This window comes from Sebastes umbrosus, chromosome 1 (genome assembly GCF_015220745.1).
Source record: "Sebastes umbrosus isolate fSebUmb1 chromosome 1, fSebUmb1.pri, whole genome shotgun sequence".
NCBI classification, from domain to species: Eukaryota; Metazoa; Chordata; class Actinopteri; order Perciformes; family Sebastidae; genus Sebastes; species Sebastes umbrosus.
The window spans coordinates 22,872,195-22,895,767 of NC_051269.1; the positions used below are offsets into that span (position 1 = coordinate 22,872,195).

General features: G+C 39.9%; 2 protein-coding genes across 2 annotated transcripts; one reads left to right on the top strand and one right to left on the bottom strand.

The window, feature by feature from the left end:
• The first annotated feature begins 2,720 nt into the window (after positions 1–2,720).
• LOC119491304 (microtubule-associated proteins 1A/1B light chain 3A) lies at positions 2,721–13,810 on the top strand. Its single transcript, XM_037775197.1, has 4 exons — positions 2,721–2,915; positions 7,417–7,472; positions 8,021–8,127; positions 10,753–13,810. The coding sequence occupies exons 1-4, from the start codon at positions 2,876–2,878 to the stop codon at positions 10,913–10,915; spliced, it is 366 nt and encodes a 121-aa protein (XP_037631125.1). The 5' UTR covers positions 2,721–2,875; the 3' UTR covers positions 10,916–13,810.
• A 1,273-nt stretch (positions 13,811–15,083) lies between these two features.
• Positions 15,084–22,238, bottom strand: eif6 (eukaryotic translation initiation factor 6). The gene is made up of 7 exons (XM_037775185.1): positions 22,082–22,238; positions 21,682–21,821; positions 19,472–19,557; positions 18,365–18,540; positions 17,872–18,048; positions 17,077–17,261; positions 15,084–16,008 (listed from the first exon to the last, which is right to left on the bottom strand). The coding sequence occupies exons 2-7, from the start codon at positions 21,786–21,788 to the stop codon at positions 15,999–16,001; spliced, it is 741 nt and encodes a 246-aa protein (XP_037631113.1). The 5' UTR covers positions 21,789–21,821; positions 22,082–22,238; the 3' UTR covers positions 15,084–15,998.
• Between the last annotated feature and the right edge of the window lie 1,335 nt (positions 22,239–23,573).

Here is a 23,573-nt window from a genome sequence, read left to right on the forward strand (position 1 = left end):
TTTTTTGTCCGTCATGGAACATGCTCCAATGTAAGTTCCATGTGACTACCGTTACAAACATTTACTCTTAAACTGCTCAAACTAAGACAGACATTTAATTTATTCTACTTTATTGTCATACAGATGTTATCAACTTAAAGTAAATATTGTATATTGTATTTAGGATCAAATATATCCTTGTCTAGTCTATAATCAAATGAACATGTCTACCATTTTCTAAAGTGTTGTATATTTATACATGTGTATATACTGTATATATATATATATATATATATATATGTATTAGGGATCGACCGATTATCGGCGTGGCCGATATTATCGGCAGATATTCAGCATTTTGCCGATTATCGGTATCGGCATTGTTTTTTAACCGATAAAATTAATTAATTTATAAATGCGCTACTTTGGCTCTGATCAGCCTCCTCTCTGTGTCAGCCTGCTGTCAGCGCTCTCCACTGTGCAGTCTGGCTCAATGTCCCCCCCACAGCACTATCTGATTGGTTACACGCAATGAGCACTAGCCAATCAACACTGAGGGTTACCGTGCCCCAGACGTGCAGACCAAAGCAGACAGACAGACGGAGCCGCTCCGGTGAGCGGAACCGTGACCTTTCGGTAACACGGAAGATATTGTTGTGTAAGTTCCAATAAACATCCCAATCCTTTATGCTGAAGTTGCAGAAACACCACGATCTTATGATCTATTTATATGCTAACAAGCATGTCTAGTTTACCAGTTACACAGTGGAACTGAAACTTGCTTTAGCTGCTGATTTGCGAACGTAACATTCCTCGCCCGTATGAGTCGGTGTTTTTACATGAACGTTTACATGAACAACGTGAGATGATGTGGAGCGTCGTAGAGCTTGAATGCGATAGCGAACGTCAATACCTTCATTCGTTGATCCATAATTTAGCCAGCTGACTAGCAAAACATCTGATCAGCTGGTCCTCTCAGTCTCAACCAGGACTAACGTTACTAACTAAGATAAGATAAGATAAGATAAGATAAGATAAGATATTCATTTATTAGTCCCAGTGGGGAAATTTGCAGTGCACAGCAGCAAAGGGGATAGTGCAAAAAACAAGAAGCATCAGCTAACACAGTAAAAAAGAGCTAAACAAAGTGTAACAAAATATGAACCATTTAAATAGAACGAAGTATAAAAATAGGAGCAGTATATACAGTATTGACAATAAACAAACTTTTAACAAAATTGCACAAGTGGAAAATGAAATTGCACAATATACCTTACTGTACTGTATGAGAATTAAAATATTAAAAATATAAAAAAGTATTGGCTTCAATGGTAAAAACTTGCATGAATGAAGTTATATAGTGTTAAAGGGACTGTTTGTAACTTTTTACACGTATAAATCTACCAGGTCGGTTTCCCATGCGCGCTCGCATATGCACGCTCGCGTGAGGCTACGCTGTTCAGACTCTCTGTGGACACGTACCATCAGCCTCCAACACAAACTACACAGAAGCACCAAAACCTCAAAGTTCTATCTAGTGAAGCATGTCTTGCAATACAGTGTTGGCGGCGGTCGTAGTACGCGGGGGAGACCGTAGCTTTGGTCTCCAGGGCTGGAGTCTCTGCTCCTCTGCCTGCTTGCCTTCACTCACACAGCGCGCTCGTTCCCGCTCCACCTCACGTTTATGCGCGCACACTACACGCTGCAGAAGAGTTAGTAGCTCTGAGAATATCTAGTAAATGTACAGTGGACGTTTGTGCAGAAATAACTGCAGACACAATGAAAGCTGCAGCTCCTCCAGACCAACAGAGTTTTCCGTGTCTTGTGAAGTGATGGGGCTCCACAGCAAGAAACATTATCGTCTCTGACCGGGTGCCGGTGTCTCCCTCCAGCTGCGGTCGGAAAATCCAACACTAGGATCAGCAGCGATTCATGGAGAGACCTTCGTCTGGTCAGCTAACATTACTGCCAAGCAGGTGAAATATAGAGTGATATTGTGGTTTTAGCTGACATGCGTCGCCTCACTGTTTTGAGCGATGCTCGTTCATGTCTATGTAGAGCGAGCACAAGCGCGAGCCTGCCGCTGACTTTCGTTGACTTAACGGCCACAGGTGTCGCTGTTAACAAGCAGTTCTGATTCTTACAAACAGTCCCTTTAATAAAATTGCACAAGTGGAAAATGATATTGCACAATATATCTTACTGTACTGTATGAGAATTAAAATATAAAAAATATAAAAAAGTATTTGCTTCAATGGTAAAAACTTGCATGAATGGAGCCCCGCTGCTTCAGAGCCCCGGCACCGACGCTGAAGCAGGAAAAGCCAACACTAGGATCAGCATTGATTCATGGAGAGACCTTCATCTGGTCAGCTAACATTACTGCCAAGCAGGTGAAATATAGTAATATTGTGGTTTCAGCTGACGTGTGTCGCCTCACTGTAGAGCGAGCACAAGCGCGAGCCCGACGCTGACTTTCGTTGACTTAACGGCCACAGGTGTCGCTGTTAACAAGCATTTATAATTCTTACAAACAGTCCCTTTAAATACCTTACTGTACTGTATGAGAATTAAAATATTTTAAATATTTAAAAAAAAGTATTGGCTTCAGTGGTAAAAAAAAACTTGCATAAACGAAGTTATATAGTGTTAATAAATAAAAGTGTAATACAGAGGAATCTCTGGATTTAAATTGGTGCACGTCCCCTTTAAATGCAGCGGATGACGTCAGTGCCTTGGTTTGCTTGCTTTGTTTGTCCGGACGGAGCTGTTTGCAGACTGAGACCGGAGAGACGACCGGAGACACTCAACCGGGATCCTCACAGCTTCGTTTAGTGACCGAGCAGTTGTATCGCACATTCATTTAGGTTATAACGGTGTAATAACTCTGATAGAGATGCCGTCCGACAGACCCTTCAAACAAAGGAGGACATTTGGTAAGAAACCCACCAAGGCGCTGTTGTTGTCTAGCAACAGCAGCAGTTAGTTAGCCGGCCTGCTAGCCACCTAGCTATCTGTTGACAAGTGTTAGTCACTTACATGGTGTTTACTTGTATGTTGTGTTAGTCTAGTGTTTCACAGCTGTTTAAAACTCATCCTTTATCTCTCAGATTGTTAACAACACAGACACAGAAGCTCATGGTAGTCAAGTTTAGAGAATATTGCTAATCAAAGAGTTAAAAAATAACAAATCTAACTAAAATGCCAGTATTGTTTGTTCCTGTTGGTGATCTCTTCTGATAATGTTAAAAAAAAAAGGCCATCTGGGTCACTGTCATATTAGCTTGCCAAGCCTTGAAGCTACTAAGGCCTGCCATTAACCAGCTTTGTCGTCACACACAACTATATAAGCTACTAGCTGGGCTATACCAGCAGTAAACATGTAAGTGTTTGCTCAAAGGGAAAACAACTTGTGCTGACACATTATCCCAGTACACGTGTTCAGTGATTTATGTTGTAATTTGATGCCAAAACGACAGCCCCCTATGCTGGTGAAGGGAGGAGCCCAGACTCTGGCCATTGCATAATCTTGTTATACTGTACAGAGAAATGTGGGATAAGCAACTGTGTCACAGTGGAGACATAAACATACCACTAGACTTTGTTTATAACCTCCTTATAAAGTTGTCACCGTAAAGAAATCAGAGATAATGTTTCATAATAGTGACTAGCTGGTCTTGTACTGGATCTGTTAACCTGTTGTTATGATGTTTGTTCACTGCTGTTTGTCTTCTGGTACTGTCTGTGTCACACTGACACCCATTACTATGGTATTGCATAACAATAAAAACACCTTGACCCGATGTCAAGTTAACTTGTTGGAGTATTTAGTTTGATTAGCAGTTAGGTACATAGAAGTATTTTCCTGCTTATAGTGATACCACACCAACAAAGTGTAATATACTGTTACAAACTATAGGACACAGTAAAGGATGATGCAATTCCCTGTCTAGGTATTGGCTCAAATTATATTATTCCCTCTGTGATAGCAGGAATAATGAGGGGTTGGTGGAAAAAATGGATCCATCTATCGATTTTTTACAATTTTGAAATATATTTTTTAATGCCAGAGTCGATATATTTGCTTAATTTGAGTCTATGTGGAGGTAGAAGGAAGTTACCGCTTCTATATTTGTAGTCTGAGTAATGTGACGTCATATCCGTTTCGTATCCTTCAAAACAAACCGCGGTGAGCTGAAACGAGAAAGTAGAAAACGGCGGAGGGTCCGCAGGGATGCGACCTGCATCCTCACATTTTAAATCCAAAGAGGTGAACACTACACATACAGTAAAGTATGGAAACACTTTGGGTTTCACACATTGCCAGGAAAAGCAGAGCTAGACATCATGGCTAAAGCTGCATGCTAACTCTGTCATGGACAGGAAACGTTATCGTATTGCGTAACGTGCGGTCAAGCCAGCCGTCACTCTCATCTCTGTGGTTAAATGGGCCGACGCTACAACTGTAGAGCACCCATATACTGACATTGATGTTAAATGCATTCAAACGGCCCAGATGGAGCTGACCATGGATGTATAAAGACAACGGAGCTGATGGGAGAGCTAGTGACGGACTTGGCGACGTTAGCGAAAGTACACACGTGTGACTACATCCGGTTTTCAAAATAAGGTGTTAACAAAGGGAACTGTATATACAAAATACAGATATGGAAATAAGACTGATTGTATTATATTCACCAGAAGTATAAGACATTATAAATGAAAATGAAAATACCATTCATTTGTGAGGGATTTTTGTGTTGCTGGAAAAAATGTAGTAAATAATTCCTAACAATGACTGATATATTTGACTTTAGGAAATCTCTGACTACATACATGCTGAAAATCAAACAATTTTACCATATCAATTTAGACATTTTCCAAAGTAAAAGTCCCTAGAAGTGTATGATTCAACTTTTCCCCATGGTCTAGTGTTTAAAAAGTTAACAAAAATTGCAATACTTGTAGAATCGCAATACGTAACAAATTGGCACCCAAGTATCATGATAGTATCGAATTGGGAGATAGGTGTATCGTCCCAACCCTAGGAATAATAAAGCCAGACCCGAAAATATATTTATATATCTATCTTTTATTCAAAGAGGCAGATACTCAAGAAACAGGTTGGACTTCACTATTTTGATGCAAAGCCAGGGAAGGGAATTATATATCTCAAACAAGACAGTAATGTTGGATTATCTCATTTGTGATAGCTTTCGAATTTGATCTTGCCCAATCCCACAGTATCTTTTGATAAATACATTTATATTCTAACACTTAGCACCGACCCTTCCCTTAGCTGGGGAAGAAAAACATCCCTAGACCTAAGACAAAGGAACCATTCACACTTCACTGTCGTTCCCCAATGCCGTCTGAGCTTTGAACCCTGCCAGTGTTTAAAAAATAGCTGCCGTTTTCCTGAAACAGGGCTATTCTCACAGAGCGCAGTGTGTGTTGTAAAATTAATGAGACGGTAAAATCATTGAAAAGCGAAAGAGAGAGAAGCTGCTGGAATAAAAGGCAATAATCACACACAAATTATATGCAAAGTGGTGAGATATGTAGATTGAGTCCGCAGACAGAAAGAATCAAGACATATTAAATTGTAACAATGTACAAAGCATGTTTTGCATCACTGCAACCAAGAAAGTAAAATAATATGAACAATTTATTTATAACAAGGGAAAAGACACAAGATGTGGTTATTGTAAAGTAGGAGTTCAAATCTCTGTCAATCTCATGATTTGATTCCGATTCTTGGCGTCTCGGTTTGATTCAAAACGATTCTAGATTCAATTAATAGAAAGAGTGGCACTATGGCTACTATGCACTACATACTCAATATGTGTACTATCATTCAACATACTTTTGTTTTGTATAAACAGTAGTATGTATCTTTTCGGACGTACTGAACAGTAATTTACGTCGTCACTTCCTGCAAGCCTCCTTGTCGGTTGGCGACGTGTAACCACAGTAACCCGTGCCGACCTCATGTGACCAAAACAACAGTTTGTGAGAATCAAATTCTGAATTAATTTGAAATATATAGTACCTAGCAAAATGAAATCTTATACTTACAGTTAAATTGAAGCGTTATTGATGTTACAGAGCTGTCCGTCAACGACCGTTTTGAACATTTTCGTCACTACCGCATTGCATTGTGTGATATTTATGCCGCCGTATTGTCCAGCGTTGCATACTGTAATATTTCAACGGAAATAGTATGCAATTTGCTAATACTAATTTCATACTAAGGTTTCGGACATACTAACATATCTCACATACTGTTTTAGCGTACTAAATAGCATGTTAGTATGGAATTTCGGACACAATCTATATTTTGGCTCTTACTCCAATGCCTGTCTCAAACCACTGACTCATGTCCTTTGCCCACTGAGCTGCAAATGAAACATAACTGACAGTTAAGCCAACTGGTCTTAATCTGGGTTATTGCCAGACTAACAGAATAAAAGAAAAGTTTCCAAAGCTAATTGTTAAGTCATTAAATCCTAAATGCACACAAATGCTTGCCTTTTTTGAAGATGAACTGCAAGATAACTCTAGTATGTGCACGCTGGACACTTTCCGGATGCTCCACTGTACGCTCGCATTGAGTTATGCTTTTTATGTTCTGTCTACATAACGTTATTACTATGGTTGTCAATCGATTAAAATATTGAATCGCTATTAATCGTATGATTGTCCATAGTTAATCGCGATTAATCACGCTTATTTTTAGATTTGTCAAGTATTTAATACTCTAATCACCATGGGAGTGGGCGAATATGTTGCTTTTTGCAAATGTTGTCTTTTTCTTGTTTTAAAGGCTGCATTACAGTTAAGTGATGTGATTTTCTGAACTTACCAGACTGTTCTAGCTGTTCTATCATTTGCCTTTACCCACTTAGTCATTATATCCACTTTACTGATGATTATTTATCATCTCATTTTGTGAATATTTTGTGAAAGCACCAATAGTCAACCCTATAATATCGTCGCAATATTGATATTGAGGTATTTGGTAAAAAAATATTGTGATATTTCATTTTCTCCATATCGCCCAGCCCTAGTTTCTGTCATGGACTATTCAGACTACTTAACTTGCTTTCTCTGTTGCTCTACACATCTGTTACATTTACTGTTGTAAATGTGCTTTGAATAAATTGGAATAAATTTGATAAAAGGACTACAAATAGTGACATGATTTTACAAATTTGTCTTAAACAGAGGTCCTTAATTATGCATCCGTACTTGTTTGTTCTCTCTCCCAAAATAGAGATACAGTTTGCTTTAATGGAGTGTTTTCTCTAGGTATGAATACATCACAGAGAACCAGACTGTTAGTATTAGCGAGGGAATCACAGCTTTGTATCAGTTGAAAGTCTCTTTTAAAGTAAAGCTTGTTGTTTTATGAATTCTGTCTTTTGTTGCCCACAGCTGACCGGTGCAAAGAGGTCCAGCAGATCCGTGATCAGCACCCCAACAAGATCCCCGTAAGCTGCTGTTCAAATCTGATTTCAACACATCACATTTCATTGCTCTCTAATAGTGCAGACACCGGTGATCCATATTAAGGTTTGGCATGTACAGTACATTTACATATGCTCTTGTCTAGCCTTTTGATTGTGATGTACCTGTGCTTACTGAAGTGCAGGAAACACAAGATCGAGTGTGTGAGTGTGAGGGAGAAGTAGAGAGCTACACAAAAGTTAAGTCAATGAATCGTTTGACAAAACGTTTTAGTCTCCAGTGTGAGCTAGTGCTAGATCAGTTTATCAGTTTGATGATACATTAGCCCAATATTGACGGGCTTGTAATAATAAATAATAAATAATAAACAAAATATTTTCTCAGCTACTTCTGCCACTTACAGTATTTGTGAAGTCATTTAAACAGTTTCACAGATAGCATAACATTGCCACGCTTGTCTCTGTTGCCACGCATGTCTCCGATCACAATCTACAAAACTACTTCAGCAAAATACCGCAGCGTGTGAACGACAGCCTGACTTACAGTATGTTGTGTTTTGTGGCTGCTGCAGGTGATCATTGAGAGATATAAGGGAGAGAAGCAGTTGCCCGTTTTGGACAAGACCAAGTTTCTGGTACCTGACCACGTCAACATGAGCGAGCTGGTCAAGATCATCAGGTAAACAAACACACACACACACACACACACACACAAGTCTTAGAGTTCATACCTACTGTATGAGGACACTGCACCAGCATTAACACACACACACTCTGCAGGTCATTATAGGTTGCTGAATTGGATACCAGTGTAGGTTAAGTTCATTGAGGTGTATGTTTGGTATGTGCGTGTATATTTGGAGCTGGTAGTGTTTTACATACCATCAGAGTAAGATGAAGTATTTGTGTGTATTTGGCAGCTTGCTGAGGCCGCAGTTGACCGGCTTGTTTACAGTCCTCAACTTGGCTTCAAAACCAAAGGGGTGAAAATCATTTTACATCCAGCCATAGAATAATAGGGCAGTAAATTAAGATTTTACTGTCCTGCAGTATACCATAATATATCTGTGGGGGTTGACGGGATCGTTGATCATTATCTGTCTTAAATGCTGATGAAGCTGAAATATAAAAGGGAGTTATTTTGTTGATGTAAATCAGCCAAATAAAAAAAGTCAATTTGACATCTAATCGCAATGCGTGCACAAATGGGCGGCATGTTGTTGATCTCTTACTAGAGCTGAGAAAGGTTAGGACCAAAGAGCATTAACCCAAAAACGGTGCATTCAATCAACTATTACAGTAGTTTAGTCCATTTTTACCAGGGCTGTCAATCGATTAAAATATTAAATTGCGATTAATCGCATGATTTTCCATAGCTAAGATCTTAGTTAATTAATAAACATTTATTTTCTGTTCAAAATGTACCTTAAAAGGGAGATTTGTCAAGAATATAACACTCTAATCAACAAAGAATATGCTGCTTAATGCAAATGTATGTATATATTTATTTTTGGAAATCAATAATAATAACAACAACAACAGAATACAGTGAGAATATTATCCAGAAACCCTCACAGGTACTGCATTTAGCATTAAAATATGCTCAAATCATAACATGGCAAACTGCAGCCCAACAGGCAACAACAGCTGTCAGTGTGTCAGTGTGCTGACTTGACTATGACTGGCCCCAAACTGCATGTGATTATCATAAAGTGGGCATGTCTGTAAAGGGGAGACTCGTGGGTACCCATAGAACCCATTTTTTCCCCCCTTTGAAAATGGCCAGTTTTTCTTCACCAAAATTTAGCGCAATTTTGGAGAGTTATTTAGCCTCCTTCACGACAAGCTAGTATGACATTTTTGATACCAATGGATTCCTTATTTTTGCTCAGTTTTTCTAGTTTCATATGATGCCAGTATCTTCACTCTAGCTTTAAAACCCACTACAGCCTCCGCGTTAACTTTGACAGCAGTATTACAAATCATGTAACAACTAATATTACAGTAAAGCTCTCTCCACCAACAGCCCGACCGCTCCTTTTACTGTCCCATCAGATCAGCTTACCAATCAATAAAATGATTCGTGTTTAAAGGGGGGCTGCCGTCTGGGATTCACACATCCTCAATAACGCTGGACCTCCATCGATTTCCAGGACACGGGCCGGAAGAGCGAGGAAGGGAGAAAGCGTAATTAGCAGATTGGAAAGCACCCCCAGACAATCCTTCTGACAAACTCAAACATCTGAAAACTGGACACAAAATGACCACATTCAGTCAGTCTGTGGTTCTTTACACCGAATGATACCACAGAAATAAGAGAGATGAAACATCAACTAGACTGATTTCCACTGATACAACTGGGTTTATGTTGTTTACACAGAAACATTGTCCAGTGCAGATATGAGTGAAGTTGGTAGTTAGAATTGCATCCTCCAAAAAACATGAAATGGTGGAAGAAAAAGCAGAGAAACAGGAAGGCACAATTCAGACCTTAATCCAAAAATACATAGAAAGCATAAAGAGTACAGCTGTATTTCTTTTAGCTGAACAAGTAGATTTGTTTCGATACCGATACCAGTATTGGAAATGCGTCTGATACTGCTCAAAATTTGGGATCGGGTATCGGCGAGTATGCCAGTCTATGCACCAATCGGATACCATAATTTATTAACCCAGAAATCAAATTAACTTGTTTCTTCTTCACTACAGCAAAACACAACTCCTGCCGACCGGCTGTCGGACAGTTGTATGAATGAAATAGATATAGTAAAACGTAGCTAGCTTACCTCCAATTCTCTCTGCAAAATGGACAAGCCATACTGTCCACGTCTTTCGAGCCACCTGCGAGTCCATATACGCCGGCGCCTCTTTTTTTTTTTAGATGTTTCAGCAGACAGGTTGGCACACATGATCAAGGCAGCCAGTTTCTGCCTTGTTAACATTGTGACCCGTACAGACCTCTGCTAGTAAACAAACTTAACCTGCCTCGGAGCTTTCAAACAAATCTTTATTGACAACTGTCAACAGGCACATGGGCCGTGTTTTTTTTTGTATTTTACACGTACAGTGTGAGCACATAAATGGTGAGCTTTGTCTTTACATCGCAAACGATCTACTCGTACAGTAGGAATAGGAATTACACAACAACATTTCTAAAATTGTACAGTGTAAGCTCAGCTTTAGAGAAGTCGAAGCACTAACTAGTGATACAAAAAGAATGTGAAGCAATAATACCTCATGCACTCATTTTTTCCTTTCTCTCTTATTACCCTCACCCCGTCTCCCCCCCCCCTCCCTCCTTCAGGCGTCGGCTGCAGCTGAACCCCACGCAGGCCTTCTTCCTGCTGGTCAACCAGCACAGCATGGTGTCAGTGTCCACCCCCATCTCTGAGATCTATGAGCAGGAGAGAGACGAGGACGGCTTCCTCTACATGGTCTACGCCTCGCAGGAGACCTTCGGCTGCTAGGGAGGGCGAGGGGGAAGGAGAGGGGGAGGGAGAGCGGGGCATCTTCAGGTGCTGGGAGGACGGGGAGAGGGTGGGGGGGGGGGGTAGAGACGCAAGACGGGGAAAAAAGAGAGGCATATGGTGTCCGACCAGAAACCACCAAACTCCATGATCCTCTCCACTTTGTTGCATCGCAGGCCCACGTAGCAGCACCACGTCAGCCAGTGTAGGTGTGACAGACACCCCTTGTTCCTCTCTCTCTCTGTCGTAGTCGAGCACCCTCTTCATATCGGTCAGTACAACACTAGCTACAAAAAGCCAGAGGACATCCTGTGTGTCTTCCACGCCCTCACAGTTAGAAGTCAGAATCATACCTGTGATAGCTCCGAGTGTTTCTAGTTTGATTTTCTCTCTTGTTCTTTTGGTCCCACACAGACTCTTTATTTTGAAAAAGGTGGGACAAACCAAACAACGACTTTGGAGTTTGAAATCGGCGAGTAAAATAGACTAAAACGACACACACACTGTGTGTGTATTAGACAAGCTAAACTTGAAACCAGTCAGTCGCTTGCAAGCCAGTCAGAGTTCAGGATGTAATCTGAGGCTTGACAGATGAAGTCACTGATACTGCTTAGAGTTTAAAACTCTGTCATGTACGCAGCACAGTTAGGTTCACAACCAGTGATCTGCTGCTGCGTCGGTCTATAGTCTCGTCATTGCAACAGCAGTAGTACAAGCTAGAAGATAGATTGGTAGTGATTTTTAACTTTTTTAACTCACATTTAGTTTTTTTTTTAATTATTGTCTTTTGTTTTTAGATATTAGCTGTAGTTTAGTTTGTATTACGTAGCTAGTTCGGAGTTTGTTTTAATCATACATTTACCGTCAGCCTGAAGCTCAACTTGCCAACTCGCCACTGGCTACAGAGTAGCTGACAATCAGGCTAAAGAAATGACTGCAATACTCGGAAATTTTACATGTGCAATATTTATCCCCTCGCGCCCTCGTAGGCCCCCACACTATGAACACAACACTGCTCCACTCCCTCCCTGTATAGCAACAAACCGCTCAGTCACAGAAGGGAAGTTAGCATTAATAACCACACGCTGCTACATCCTGTCAGGCAGGTCAACAGCATGTTAACAGCCGCAATTAACAGACCTCCGTAAGCACAACGCACCTGTAGTATCACTACTCACCTGTCGTCCTGCACAAGGCTCCCCCAACACTTAACCACACATACATTTAACGTCATGAACAACCAGTCGGGTGAAGCCCAATTAAAAAGGCCTATCCAGTAGATTTTAGACCATGGAGACACGAGAGATGCACTCTGTTCCAACAAGTCGTAAAGTTAAATGCTTGCTTTTCATGCTTGGTTTCTTAAAGGGCCAAGTGTGTAGGATGTATTAGCAGAAATGGAAAAAAAAATATTCATAATTATGTTTTGTGTATGATCACCTGAAATTTAGAATCGTGTTTTCGTTAGGTTAGATTGAGCCCCTTCATATCTACATAGGGAGCGGGTCCTCTTTACAGAGTCCACCATGTTCCTACGGTAGCCCAGAACGGGCAAACCAAACTCTGACTCTAGAGAGAGCCTTTCACGATTTTTACGTTACCTAAAGCCAGGTTCACGCCACACGACTTACAACGTGGTCAGATCTCAGTACTGTTCACGCTACACAACTTGCTGTCTTGTAATCGGGACTCTTTGTCTGTCCCCGACAGGTCCACATATTTAGCAGGCTTTTGTCGGGGAGCTCTAAAAAGAGCAGAAAATCCGGGCTGAAGTCGTGTAGTGTGAACTAGGCATAAAGGCCACCGTCATTCTTTGACACGCTGGGAAAGGGAGGAGTGAGCGGAGGGGTATTCATCTCACCGATGGATGCCAGTACACACTGCACCTTTAAGAGTCACATTAAAAAACACAAATGTATTACATGAAAGTTATTAGGACACAAGCAACTATCTAGCTTGAAACTGACTCTGTTGGTTCAGTTTAGCAGCACAGGAGGAGACACTGTCTCCACACAGGCAAACAACTGTTCACAGGCATTTACATGGGGATGATAAGAGGACAGGATGTTTAGGTTTGACACACTGTGATTTTTATTTCCAGCGCAGTGAATTGATCACATTTTTGTACATTGAGCAGAGCTGACGCAGCCTGTGCTTGGCAGTAGCGGAGGCCAGCAAGTAATCTAATCCCGGTAAAGCTGAGGTGAATCAAGGCCCTGCTCCTGCTTCGCTATCATTTCTCCACCGTGATGGCGGCGTCTCCTCCTGGCCTCGCGCCACACAGCTTGTTAGAACGCCACGCGTGTCACGGTAGCATAGACTCGAGCATCAGACATAATAAAATGTATTTAATGTCAGAAATGAATGAGCTTCTTTTGCACATAAATTAATACAAATATAGAAAAAGAGTTGGCATAGAATTTTTTTAGGAATTACTGTATCTATATAACAATTATCAGTTCTTTTTTTTTTGTATCTGCTCCTCTTCTCCAGAGCGCTGCTGCTGCTCTCTATCTGTACGTCCGTCTGTCTGCCTTTGTTTAATAAGACTTTAAAGATAAAAAAGGTTGTGATGCACTACAAACCTTGCATGTTTTTTTTTTTTTTTTATAAATGTATATTGATTTTACGCAATAGATATAATTGTATTGTTTAATTTAGAAAAAAGTCTTTTTTAGATGTTTCCCAAACCAAAAACTGAAAATAAGTGTGTGTTTGAAAAAAAAAAAAGTGTGCGTATAAACGATCATATAATCGAGCTGTATTACAAAGTGTGTTTTTCTTTAGGCTTTCTGACATTGTCACTATTTGGAGGGGTGTATATACTGTAGATGCATTGCTACAACCTTATTCAAAGCATTTGCCAATAAATAAAAAAAAGTTGCCTTTAAAATATTTTGCTCGTCTTTGATCTGTTTTGCGCTGATGATGAGTCAGGTAGAGCTAGACTTGTCATGGGATCATTCTGTGTGTATGCATGTTTCCTGCTTTACCAGTAGATGACACTATAAAACCAGCAAACGCTAGTGTGGGAGGTATGATGGGGTGGGGGAAGTATTCAGAGCTCATTACATTAATATAAAAACACTCCAATACAAGTGAAAGTTCTGCAGTCAAAATCCTATTTGAGTAAAAGTACAAAGGTATTAACAATATGTACTTAAAATATCAAAAGTAAAAGTACTCACAGAAAGCTGTCTCCTGTGACTGATATATCGTTTTATATGACATATTAGTAGTGAAGCATCAATGTTAGAGCAGCATGTTACTGTTGTAGTTGCTCCAGGTGGAGCTAGTTTAACTACTTTATATACAGATCTTTAATTCAATTTGTTTTAATGCCACTTGTTTCTTTAACGCAACTTTCGATTTTTGTAGCGGGCTCAGTTTTAAAGCTAGAGTGAAGATACTGGCATAATATGAAACTAGAAAAACCTAAGAAATCTATTGGTACCAACCATGTCATACTAGCATGTCACGGAGGAGGCTGTGGGGTGCTAAGTAACACTCCAAACTTACATACATTTTGGCGAGGAAAAACTGGCATGGCCATTTCCACAGAGATCCCTTGACCTCTGACCTCAAAATACGTGAATGAAAATGGGTTCTATGGGTACCCACGAGTCTCCCCTTTACAGACATGCCCACTTTATGATAATCACATGCAGTTTGGGGCAAGTCACAGACATACTGACACACTGACTGCTGTTGTTGCCTGTTGGGCTGCAGTTTGCCATGTTGTGATTTGAGCATATTTTTAACTTAACGTCGTTTTACTATTGGCTCACAAGCCTTGTTATAAGTGGGAACTAAACATCACACATCTTCCACAGAGATAAACAAAACACTCATTTTGGACCCCGCAAAATTTTTAAAATGATTAATTCACAATCATAATTTTTTTTCAGGGAAAGCCAAACCTTTATTCAGCACCTTTCTAAAGGCTCTGTAGATGTTTTTATATTATTCTTCATAAAAATGTTATCAATATGCCCTTTAAAAAAAGTACAACTGCATTTAATTACAGCACTTGCGTAAAAGTACGAGGTACTTGCCAACACTGTCCCCATAACTTATTTTTCAGCCAAGTCTTCTTGTACTTCTTCTCTACGCTGCGGTTCATTCTGATCCTACTGTGACACCTTAATCTCAAAATAACACAAACCGATAAAAAGAGGGTGATTTATTTTATTTTACAAGACAGACGAGACGTACTGTTCGTTAAGAAATATCAACCATGTTTAGAGTTCCCCCCGGCAGAGAGACTTGAAGTAAAAACTATCCCACGTCTGAATCCGTCTCATTTCATACAGTCTGATGAAAACATCCATCTCTGCTTTAATCTGGTAATTTAATGTAGACATTACATACCAGAGCACTGACACTCCAAACACACACTTCATCATACTGCATGTTGTACATTCTCAGTTCGCTGGACAGATACATCATCAAATCAAGTGATTTCAGACCTGGTTCAGACAAAACATCACTCTTTATCCTTCAATAACATCCTTACTTCTAAATTAATGTTGGATTTTGACAAAACGTGAGATACTTTCTTCAAGCATCGGAAACACGGTGATAGAGTTGGCAGATGTGTGGTGTGTGTCGATGGGAATCCCTTACATGCTTCCTGGCTGACGTACACTTTTTAATGATGCAGGCACAGAATTTAATTTGTTTTTTTAACACCTTTTAGCACAGCCTCGGCCACTTTTGATCTATCCAAACTGGGAGAAAACGTTAAATGTGTGAATGCAACATTAGAGAAGAGGTGGTGGATGTTTTTCTCTGCCCTGGAAACTGATCATTTCCAGAAAAGTTGATTTAAAAAAATGACCGAGGTAAGCAGAAGAAACGTTTTAGAAAGATGAAACCAAATGCTAAAAAAAAAAAAGGTACAAAATGATGGCCGTAATGTGGCTGCAGGTGTGAGCAGTGACTTCTGAGTGAAAGTGAAGTGTACTGTGTGTACGGAGGTGCTTCGAGTTGAGAAATGAGGTCCAGCAGCTTGATGGCTTCATGCGAGAGACCATGTGGACCGCAGCAGAGCTCTTCACCGGCAGGAAACTACAGAGGCAGCTTACGTCATGCTGATGGGAGACAGAGCAGAGGGGAGAAGATGGATTAGATTTAATGATTTACTGTTTCTACTAGGGCTGTCAAAGTTAATAAGCAATAATAACACGTTAATGCAAACTCGTTTTAACGCCACTAATTTCTTTAATGCATTAATGCCATAGATCTTCCAGAGGTTAACGGGCTCGGTTTTAAAGCTAGAGTGAAGATACTGGCATCATGTGAAACTAAAAAACCTAAGTAATCCATTGGTACCAACCATGTCATAGTAGCTTGTCGCAAAGGAGGTTAAATAAAGCTCCATACTTGCGCTAAATTTTGGCGAGGAAAAACTGTCATGGTCATTTTCAATTTTGTGATTATCATAGAGTGGGCATGTCTGTAAAGGGGAGACTCGTGGGTACCCATAGAACCCATTTACATTCACATATCTTGAGGTCAGATGTCAAGGGACCCCTTTGAACATCGCCATGCCAGTTTTTTTCCACGCAAAATGTAGCCTAACTTCGTAGCGTTATTTAGCTCCTTCCCGACGAGCTAGCAAGACGTGGTTGGTTCCATTGGATTCCTTAAGGTTTCCTAGTTCCATACGCTACCTGAGTCCAAGATCAAGTGAACAAAGCCTGACATAACACTAGTAAAAAAAAAAGTTAAACTAGGCCGCAAGCAGTGAGCAGTTATAAAATGAACAGATGGTAGCCTGTGTGAGTGTGCATCCATCACAACTGCAGAAACACCTTTTCCAGTCTGTGCTGTGAGAAAGAAGAAAGGCATCACACATGGTTGTTTTGTACAGTGTGTGAGTGTTTGTGTGTGTTTGTGTGTGTGTGTGTGTGTGTGTGTTGGCGTGTAAGTGAGGAGCAGTGAATGATGAACAAGTGTTAATGAGTCAGTCTGTCCCACAAGTGTTGCGAAGGTTGAGTGTTACAATCATTTCTGTGTGAATGTGTGTAAAGAAAGAAAAGATGTGGGTCAAACATGATCTGGTTGTTACAAATTCATTCTCAGGGTTCATTTAATAAAGTGAAAGTGAAGAAGTATATCTGTAGAAATCTGTGTGTGTGTGTGTGTGTGTTAGTCACCTGTCGATCAGCGAGTCCCTCATGCTGGTGGCGATGGCGGAGGGCTGCGCTGAGTCGCTCAGTCTGAAGACGCTCTCGATGACCGACAGCTCGGTGCTGGTGGTGTCCAAGCCACAGAACGCGCACCAGTCGTTGACCACCATCCCCGCCGCGATCACCTCGCTGCCCCTGTTCACTGTGCCGGCCTGAACAAGAAGTCAGCTTTACTATTATGTGCAAAATGTAATGCACTCTTATTTGCTTCCGTTCTCTCCTGTTGATGGAGGGAATGAAATATCTGATAGCTCATCACTGCCTCACAGGAAGTGATGCTTTCTTTGGTTTGAGCCTCTTTTTTTATGTGCCGTCTCCCATTTGTGCAGACGGACTTGGTGAAGTTAGCGGAAGTATACACATGTGACTACGGTTGGTTTTCAAAATAAGGTGTTAACAACGGAAACTGTATATACAAAATACATATACGGAAATAAGATATGAGATAAGATACAAATTTTGTGAGGGAAACGTCTATTCTTTGATTTTTGGGTTGCTGGAAAAAAATAATAATAATGCCTGACAATGACTAGATATTTTTCAAATTAAAAGTCCCTAGAAGTCTGCGATCAACTTTTTCCAATGCTCTAGTGTTAAAAAAGTTAGTAAAAATCGCAACACATATCGAATCGGCACCCAAGTATCGTGATTGTATCGAATCAGGAGATAAGTGTATCGTCCCAGCCCTGGTATTAAGGTCGACCCCTGGAATCCTAAAGCAGTCAAACTGGACCCAGTTAACCTCCTCTACCCGTCACTCACCACGAGGGGAACTTGCAGCAGAGACGACAGCTCGTCCTGGTCTTCTATGGACGTCTTTGGGTGGACGAGGCCTCCCTGGTTGCTGAAGGCGCAGTAGGAGCCGACCAGGACCTGCTCTGCTACCGTCTGACGGAAAACCTCCACCTTCAGAGTGTCTGCAAGGATCTCCTCTGTCTCCTGAACGGACGGGATGGAAGGGAGGGAGAGGATGAATTAAATGATGTAAGACTTCAAATGATCACAGAGATATCCGCAACTTTACTGCATATTTCTTTCTATTACAATTGCATGTGAACTCCGGCTTAAATCCATCAATCTCTTGGTTATTTATCTGACTAGCCATGAACCATTTAGTTAAACAACCGTTTGTTACGTTTTGAATTAACTGATTTTTTCAGCAAATTAAAAAAAAAAGATTAAAATGCCTATGAGTGACTGTTATAGGCGCTCTTCTCTGTAGGTACAACTGTCAGTGTGTGTTTGTCCGTCTCACCCTGTCGAGGTCGGGGTGGACCAGCGCTACGTAGTCGTTGCAGGCGATGACGTTGCCGAGAGCAGACAGCCTCTCCTCGACTCTCTGGATCCTCACTTCGTCTGGCAGGCAGTTTCTGATGTGCTGCAGCTCCTGGTCTGTCGTGTTGTTGGGCACTATAAGACCATGACGGTTACCTGGTAACGGCACAAATAGAGAAGTCATCAAGAAAATTAAAATTTGTTTTAACGCCTCTAATTTCTTTAACGCATTAACATAACTTGTGATTTTCAGGTTGTAGCGAACTCAGTTCTAAAGGTAAAGTGAAGTGGCATCGTATGAGCTAAAATCCTAAGGAATCCATTGGTACCAACCATGTCATACTAGCTTGTTGTGAAGGAGGCTAAATAACGCTCCAATTTTTGGTGAAGAAAAACTGGCATGACTATTTTCAAAGGGGTCCCTTGACCTCTGACCTCAAGATATGTGAATGAAAATGGGTTCTATGGGTACCCACGAGTCTCCCCTTTACAGACATGCCCCCTTTATGATAATCACATGCAGTTTTGGGCAAGTCTTAGTCAAGTCAGCACACTGACACACTGACAGCTGTTGTTGTCTTTTGGGCTGCAGTTTGCCATGTTATGATTTGAGCATATTTTTTATGCTAAATGCAGTACCTGTGAGGGTTTCTGGACAATATTTGTCATTGTTTTGTGTTGTTAATTGATTTCCAATAATAAATATATACATACATTTGCATAAAGGAAGCATATTCGCCCACTCCCATGTTGATAAGAGTATTAAATACTTGATAAATCTCGCTTTCAGGGATCAGAATAAATAAACTAGCTATCACGATAACTGAGCAAACGCTTTCTAAAGATTTGTCTTTTGTTTCCGTTTGGCCCGTTGTGTTGATGGTAAGATAGGAAAAGGAGAGAGTGATCAACACATTTTGAGAGTTGGAAAAATTGAGCAAAAACAAAGAAAGAGTTCAAAATCAAAGGATGAAAGAAGGGTGTTGTTGTAAAGGATTAATGTTTGGAGTTTGAGTGAGTGTTTGAGTGTGTGTGTGTGTGTGTGTGTGTGTGTGTGTGTGTGTGTGTGGTCCACATCATTACTCACCCACACACATCCTCCCTATGATGCGACAGCCTGCGATGGAAGCGTGAGCCACTGGGATGGTTTCTGACAATTCCCCCTCGAACACACTGCAGTCACACAAACAACAGCCTGTCAGTTCTTTCAGCTCTGCGTGGAAACCAACCAGTGATGAACCGGACTGGCTGTTCTTTCCTGAGCCAGTTGTCAACACACCACTCATCCAAAACACAAAGGACTCCTTTACACAAGTCTTTTTACAATTAGTTTGACTTTTCTTCCGACCACACTAAACTGTTAACGGTGGTTTAGAGTAATTTAAAAATGTTGAGATCACACTTAAATCGATGCTGGATCAAAAATATAACATGCTGAATCTTCCCCATGATTATTTGAATGTATTAAATGATGCTCTACCTGGTTTGTATGGTCACCTATGTGGAAGGGAACTTTAATTGCCATTTTTTTAAATGGGGGTTTGGTATGGCGGTGTCTCCATTCAGCAGAATATGACACATTTCTGCTATAAGTCTGACTGAGATATTAATGTTGCTTAGAGGTCCAATCAGTAACTTAGTGATAATATCAATTAAAGATATACACCGATCAGCAATAACATTAGGACAGCATGGGCACCCTCACCAGTCTGCAGCTACGCAGCCCCATAAGCAACATACTGCGATACACTGTGTGTTCTGACACCTTTCTATCAGAACCAGCATTAACTTTTTCAGCAATTTGAGCTCCAGGAGCTCTTCTATTGGATCGGACAACAAGGGCCAGCCTTCGCTCCCCACGTGCATCAATGAGCCTTCGGTCTGACCCTGTCGCCGGTTAACCTGTTTTCCTGCCTTGGACCACTTTTGGTAGGTCCTGACCACTGCAGACCGGGAACATCCCACAAGAGCTGCAGTTCTGGAGATGCTCTGACCCAGTCGTCTAGCCATCACAATTTGGCCGTTGTCAAAGTCGCTCACATCCTTACGCTTGCCCATTTTTTTGCATTAAGCAAATATCGTCAGCTATATCCCTAGCAGACTTATTGGTCTAACCCTAAATATTAAATATTGTCTGGTGTTAGTCTGTAATAAAAGACCTGTCAATCAACTTGAGTTTCAGCCCTGTGTTTTGTTTATATTTTGCTTCACAGACCGCACCTTTGCATATCTTAATATGAATGAGGGAGATCTGACATGATATATATGTATGTTTTGGGAATAGACATTTACATTCACTATTTACAATCATTGTAATAATGGGAATTTGTTACACTATTGTTAATCAAAATAAACACTACAGAGTTTTGTAGTATGAGGATAGTAGCTGTAAATGAAGCTGAAACTGACTAGCTTATACATTACCCTGCAGTCTATGTAATTGCCCAAACCTGTATGTTAACATCAGAGATACAATACCCTTCAAAAGCTTCAGCTGTTATATTGATTTCTTCTTTCCTTCAATAATAACTGTTTTAACAGAGATTCAGGCATCAAATATATTATTTAAAAGCGTCAGTGATCCTTGAGCATTACTGAACCATGAAGGTGCAACTTGGCTCTAAATATTGAGTTAGTCCATTATTCTTTGGGCCCTCTGCAGTCTACTTAGTGGTTAGATTGAAGAGGTTAAACTCAGATTTGTCAGTCCATAGTATGTTCAGCTGGTATTCCAATAGTGCCAAACTATAAAACATCTCAGACATGTGACTGGACACAACCAAGGGCGTTGTGACAGGAGACTGCCAACTTGTGAACGGTTGTGTATGCGTTTGAGTACTTTGACACACCTCATCTTCCATAGAGACAATAGCAGAGATTGATCTCTGATGACATCATGGAGGAACTCAGGCTAGTAAACTTTTTCTTTTTTTTTTAAATCATGCCTCAAAACCTACCTTTACAGGAAGACCTTTTTTAATAGCAATCCCTTGTTTTAAATTTCATTACTGTTGACTTTTTGTACAAAAGTCTTTATGTTCAACATTTTATTTGGGCCTATGTTTTTTATTCTTGATCTTGATGTTTGCACTATTTTAACTGATGTAAAGCACTTTGTTTGGAAAGGTGCTATACAAATAAAGTGTATTATTATTATTATTATTATCATCAGCCAGCAGTGGAAACTAGTTTAGCCTCCAAAGCTACACAGACACGACTAAAATCAAGTGACCACAGCTCCACTAGACTGACTCAAACTCAGGTGTTTGGTGTATTAATGAAAGGTGAATGTTTCACCTGTAGAAGTTCTCCGAGCCGCCGACAGCCACCAGACAGTACGTGTTGGTGAGCTTAGCGAAGCAGCCGATCTCGTTGTTCTTCTCAAACGATGCTCTGACTGCCATGCTGACTGAGAGAGGATGTCTTCACTTCTGATCCTGAAAACAAGCAACACACTGTGCTTTGTTCACGCTGGTAATCACAACATATAGTGAGTTTGTTAATGGACTAATGTGAGAGTTGCGCAGATGTGGCAGTAGAGCCGGACTACCTATGCTAGCTGGCTATAAAGCTATTTTACAGAAGTTTACCAGAGATTAGTCAGACTAGCAGACGTTTTAATCAACACGCAGCTTCTACTTCACACACAATGATGTTTGGTTTTTAAATAACTACTGATATTTAGTGATAAATGTACCTGAATACGGTCCGTGGCCTCTTTCAACGAGCGTGGTGATTCCCTTCAACCACACGTGTTCACTTCCGCTTCGGTCCGGTCAACGTGATGACGTAGGACGTACCATACGTTATAAAAACAATCTGGCCACCGTGAGGAGTTCAGAGTGAACTTTTATTATTATCTACTTATTTATTCATTTTTATTGTGTTTTTTTTTATTTTATGTTTGTTTTGTTTCATTTCTGTTGTCCTTTTATGTTTGACACAGCTCTTTGTTTGTTTTCGCTATGCTTCTTTTGTATGTAAATGTTTTTAATGTTTTCTGCTGTTACTATGTATACTGTAATTTTGAAATAAATAAATACATATATATAAATAAATACATAAATATATATATATATATATATATATATATATTTATAAAACTCAACTAAAATAAGAACAGAATAAGAAAATAAATTTAAAGAAATAGATCTATGTAAAGAGAGTGACTGATGATGTGATTAAATGAAGTTTGTCTCTATTCATAAAAAAAGGAGTTTAGAGTGAAAAACTTCTTCTTCTTCTTCTTCTTCTTTAGTGTTTATTGGCGGTTGGCAAACCAGCTTATAGGCATTACCGCCACCTACTGGACTGGACTGGAGTGTGGAGCAGTAGATTGGCAGGAAAAATAATAATAATAATAATAATAATAATAATAATAATAATAATAATAATAATAAAATAAATAAATAAAAACAAACACAATAAAATAAAAATTACTAATAATAATAATTATTATTATTAATAATAATAATAATACTAATAAATAAATTATCTCCATTATTACTGTTGCCCTAAACTAATTAATTAGAAGATTGTGTACTTTCTTAGATGTCTTTCCTAGCAGATTCCCCATTGTATTATTTCCATTATCTACTCCTGATAGCAATTCCCTTCTTTCTCTGTCATATTTGTTGCACTCTATAAGAACATGCTTGACAGTTTCAAGTTTATTACAGTGCGTAGTGCATAGTCCAGTTGGGTGGAGTGAAAAACTTCAAAGAATTATAGCCTATTTATGATATATTTCTACATACATAATGCAAAAATACTAAAAGTTACCCCCAATTCCAATGGAATCTTTATGGGAATTTAAAGAATATATTAAAACTCTCAAACTTATACACGAAAAGTAAGAAAACAGTCAGGTAAAACTTCATTTTACAGGGCCGCAAATTTCATGGTAATTAGGTAATAATAAGCAAGTAACCTATTGGACATTTCTTTGGAATTACTGCCAAATGAACCCAAAATTTACCTCAAAATTTACCCCAAATTACTTTATTATAAACATTATTTAATAAGTATATTTTAAAATAGTATATCATCTTTAAAATAGGGCCCTTAGGCTTGAGAAGCGGCTGTGTGCTGCTCTTCATCGGAGGTGGAAAACCAAAAATAATAGAAGACACTTCTGATCAACACAAATCTCACCATTGTGTGACTTGTTGTCTACACAAATGTACCCT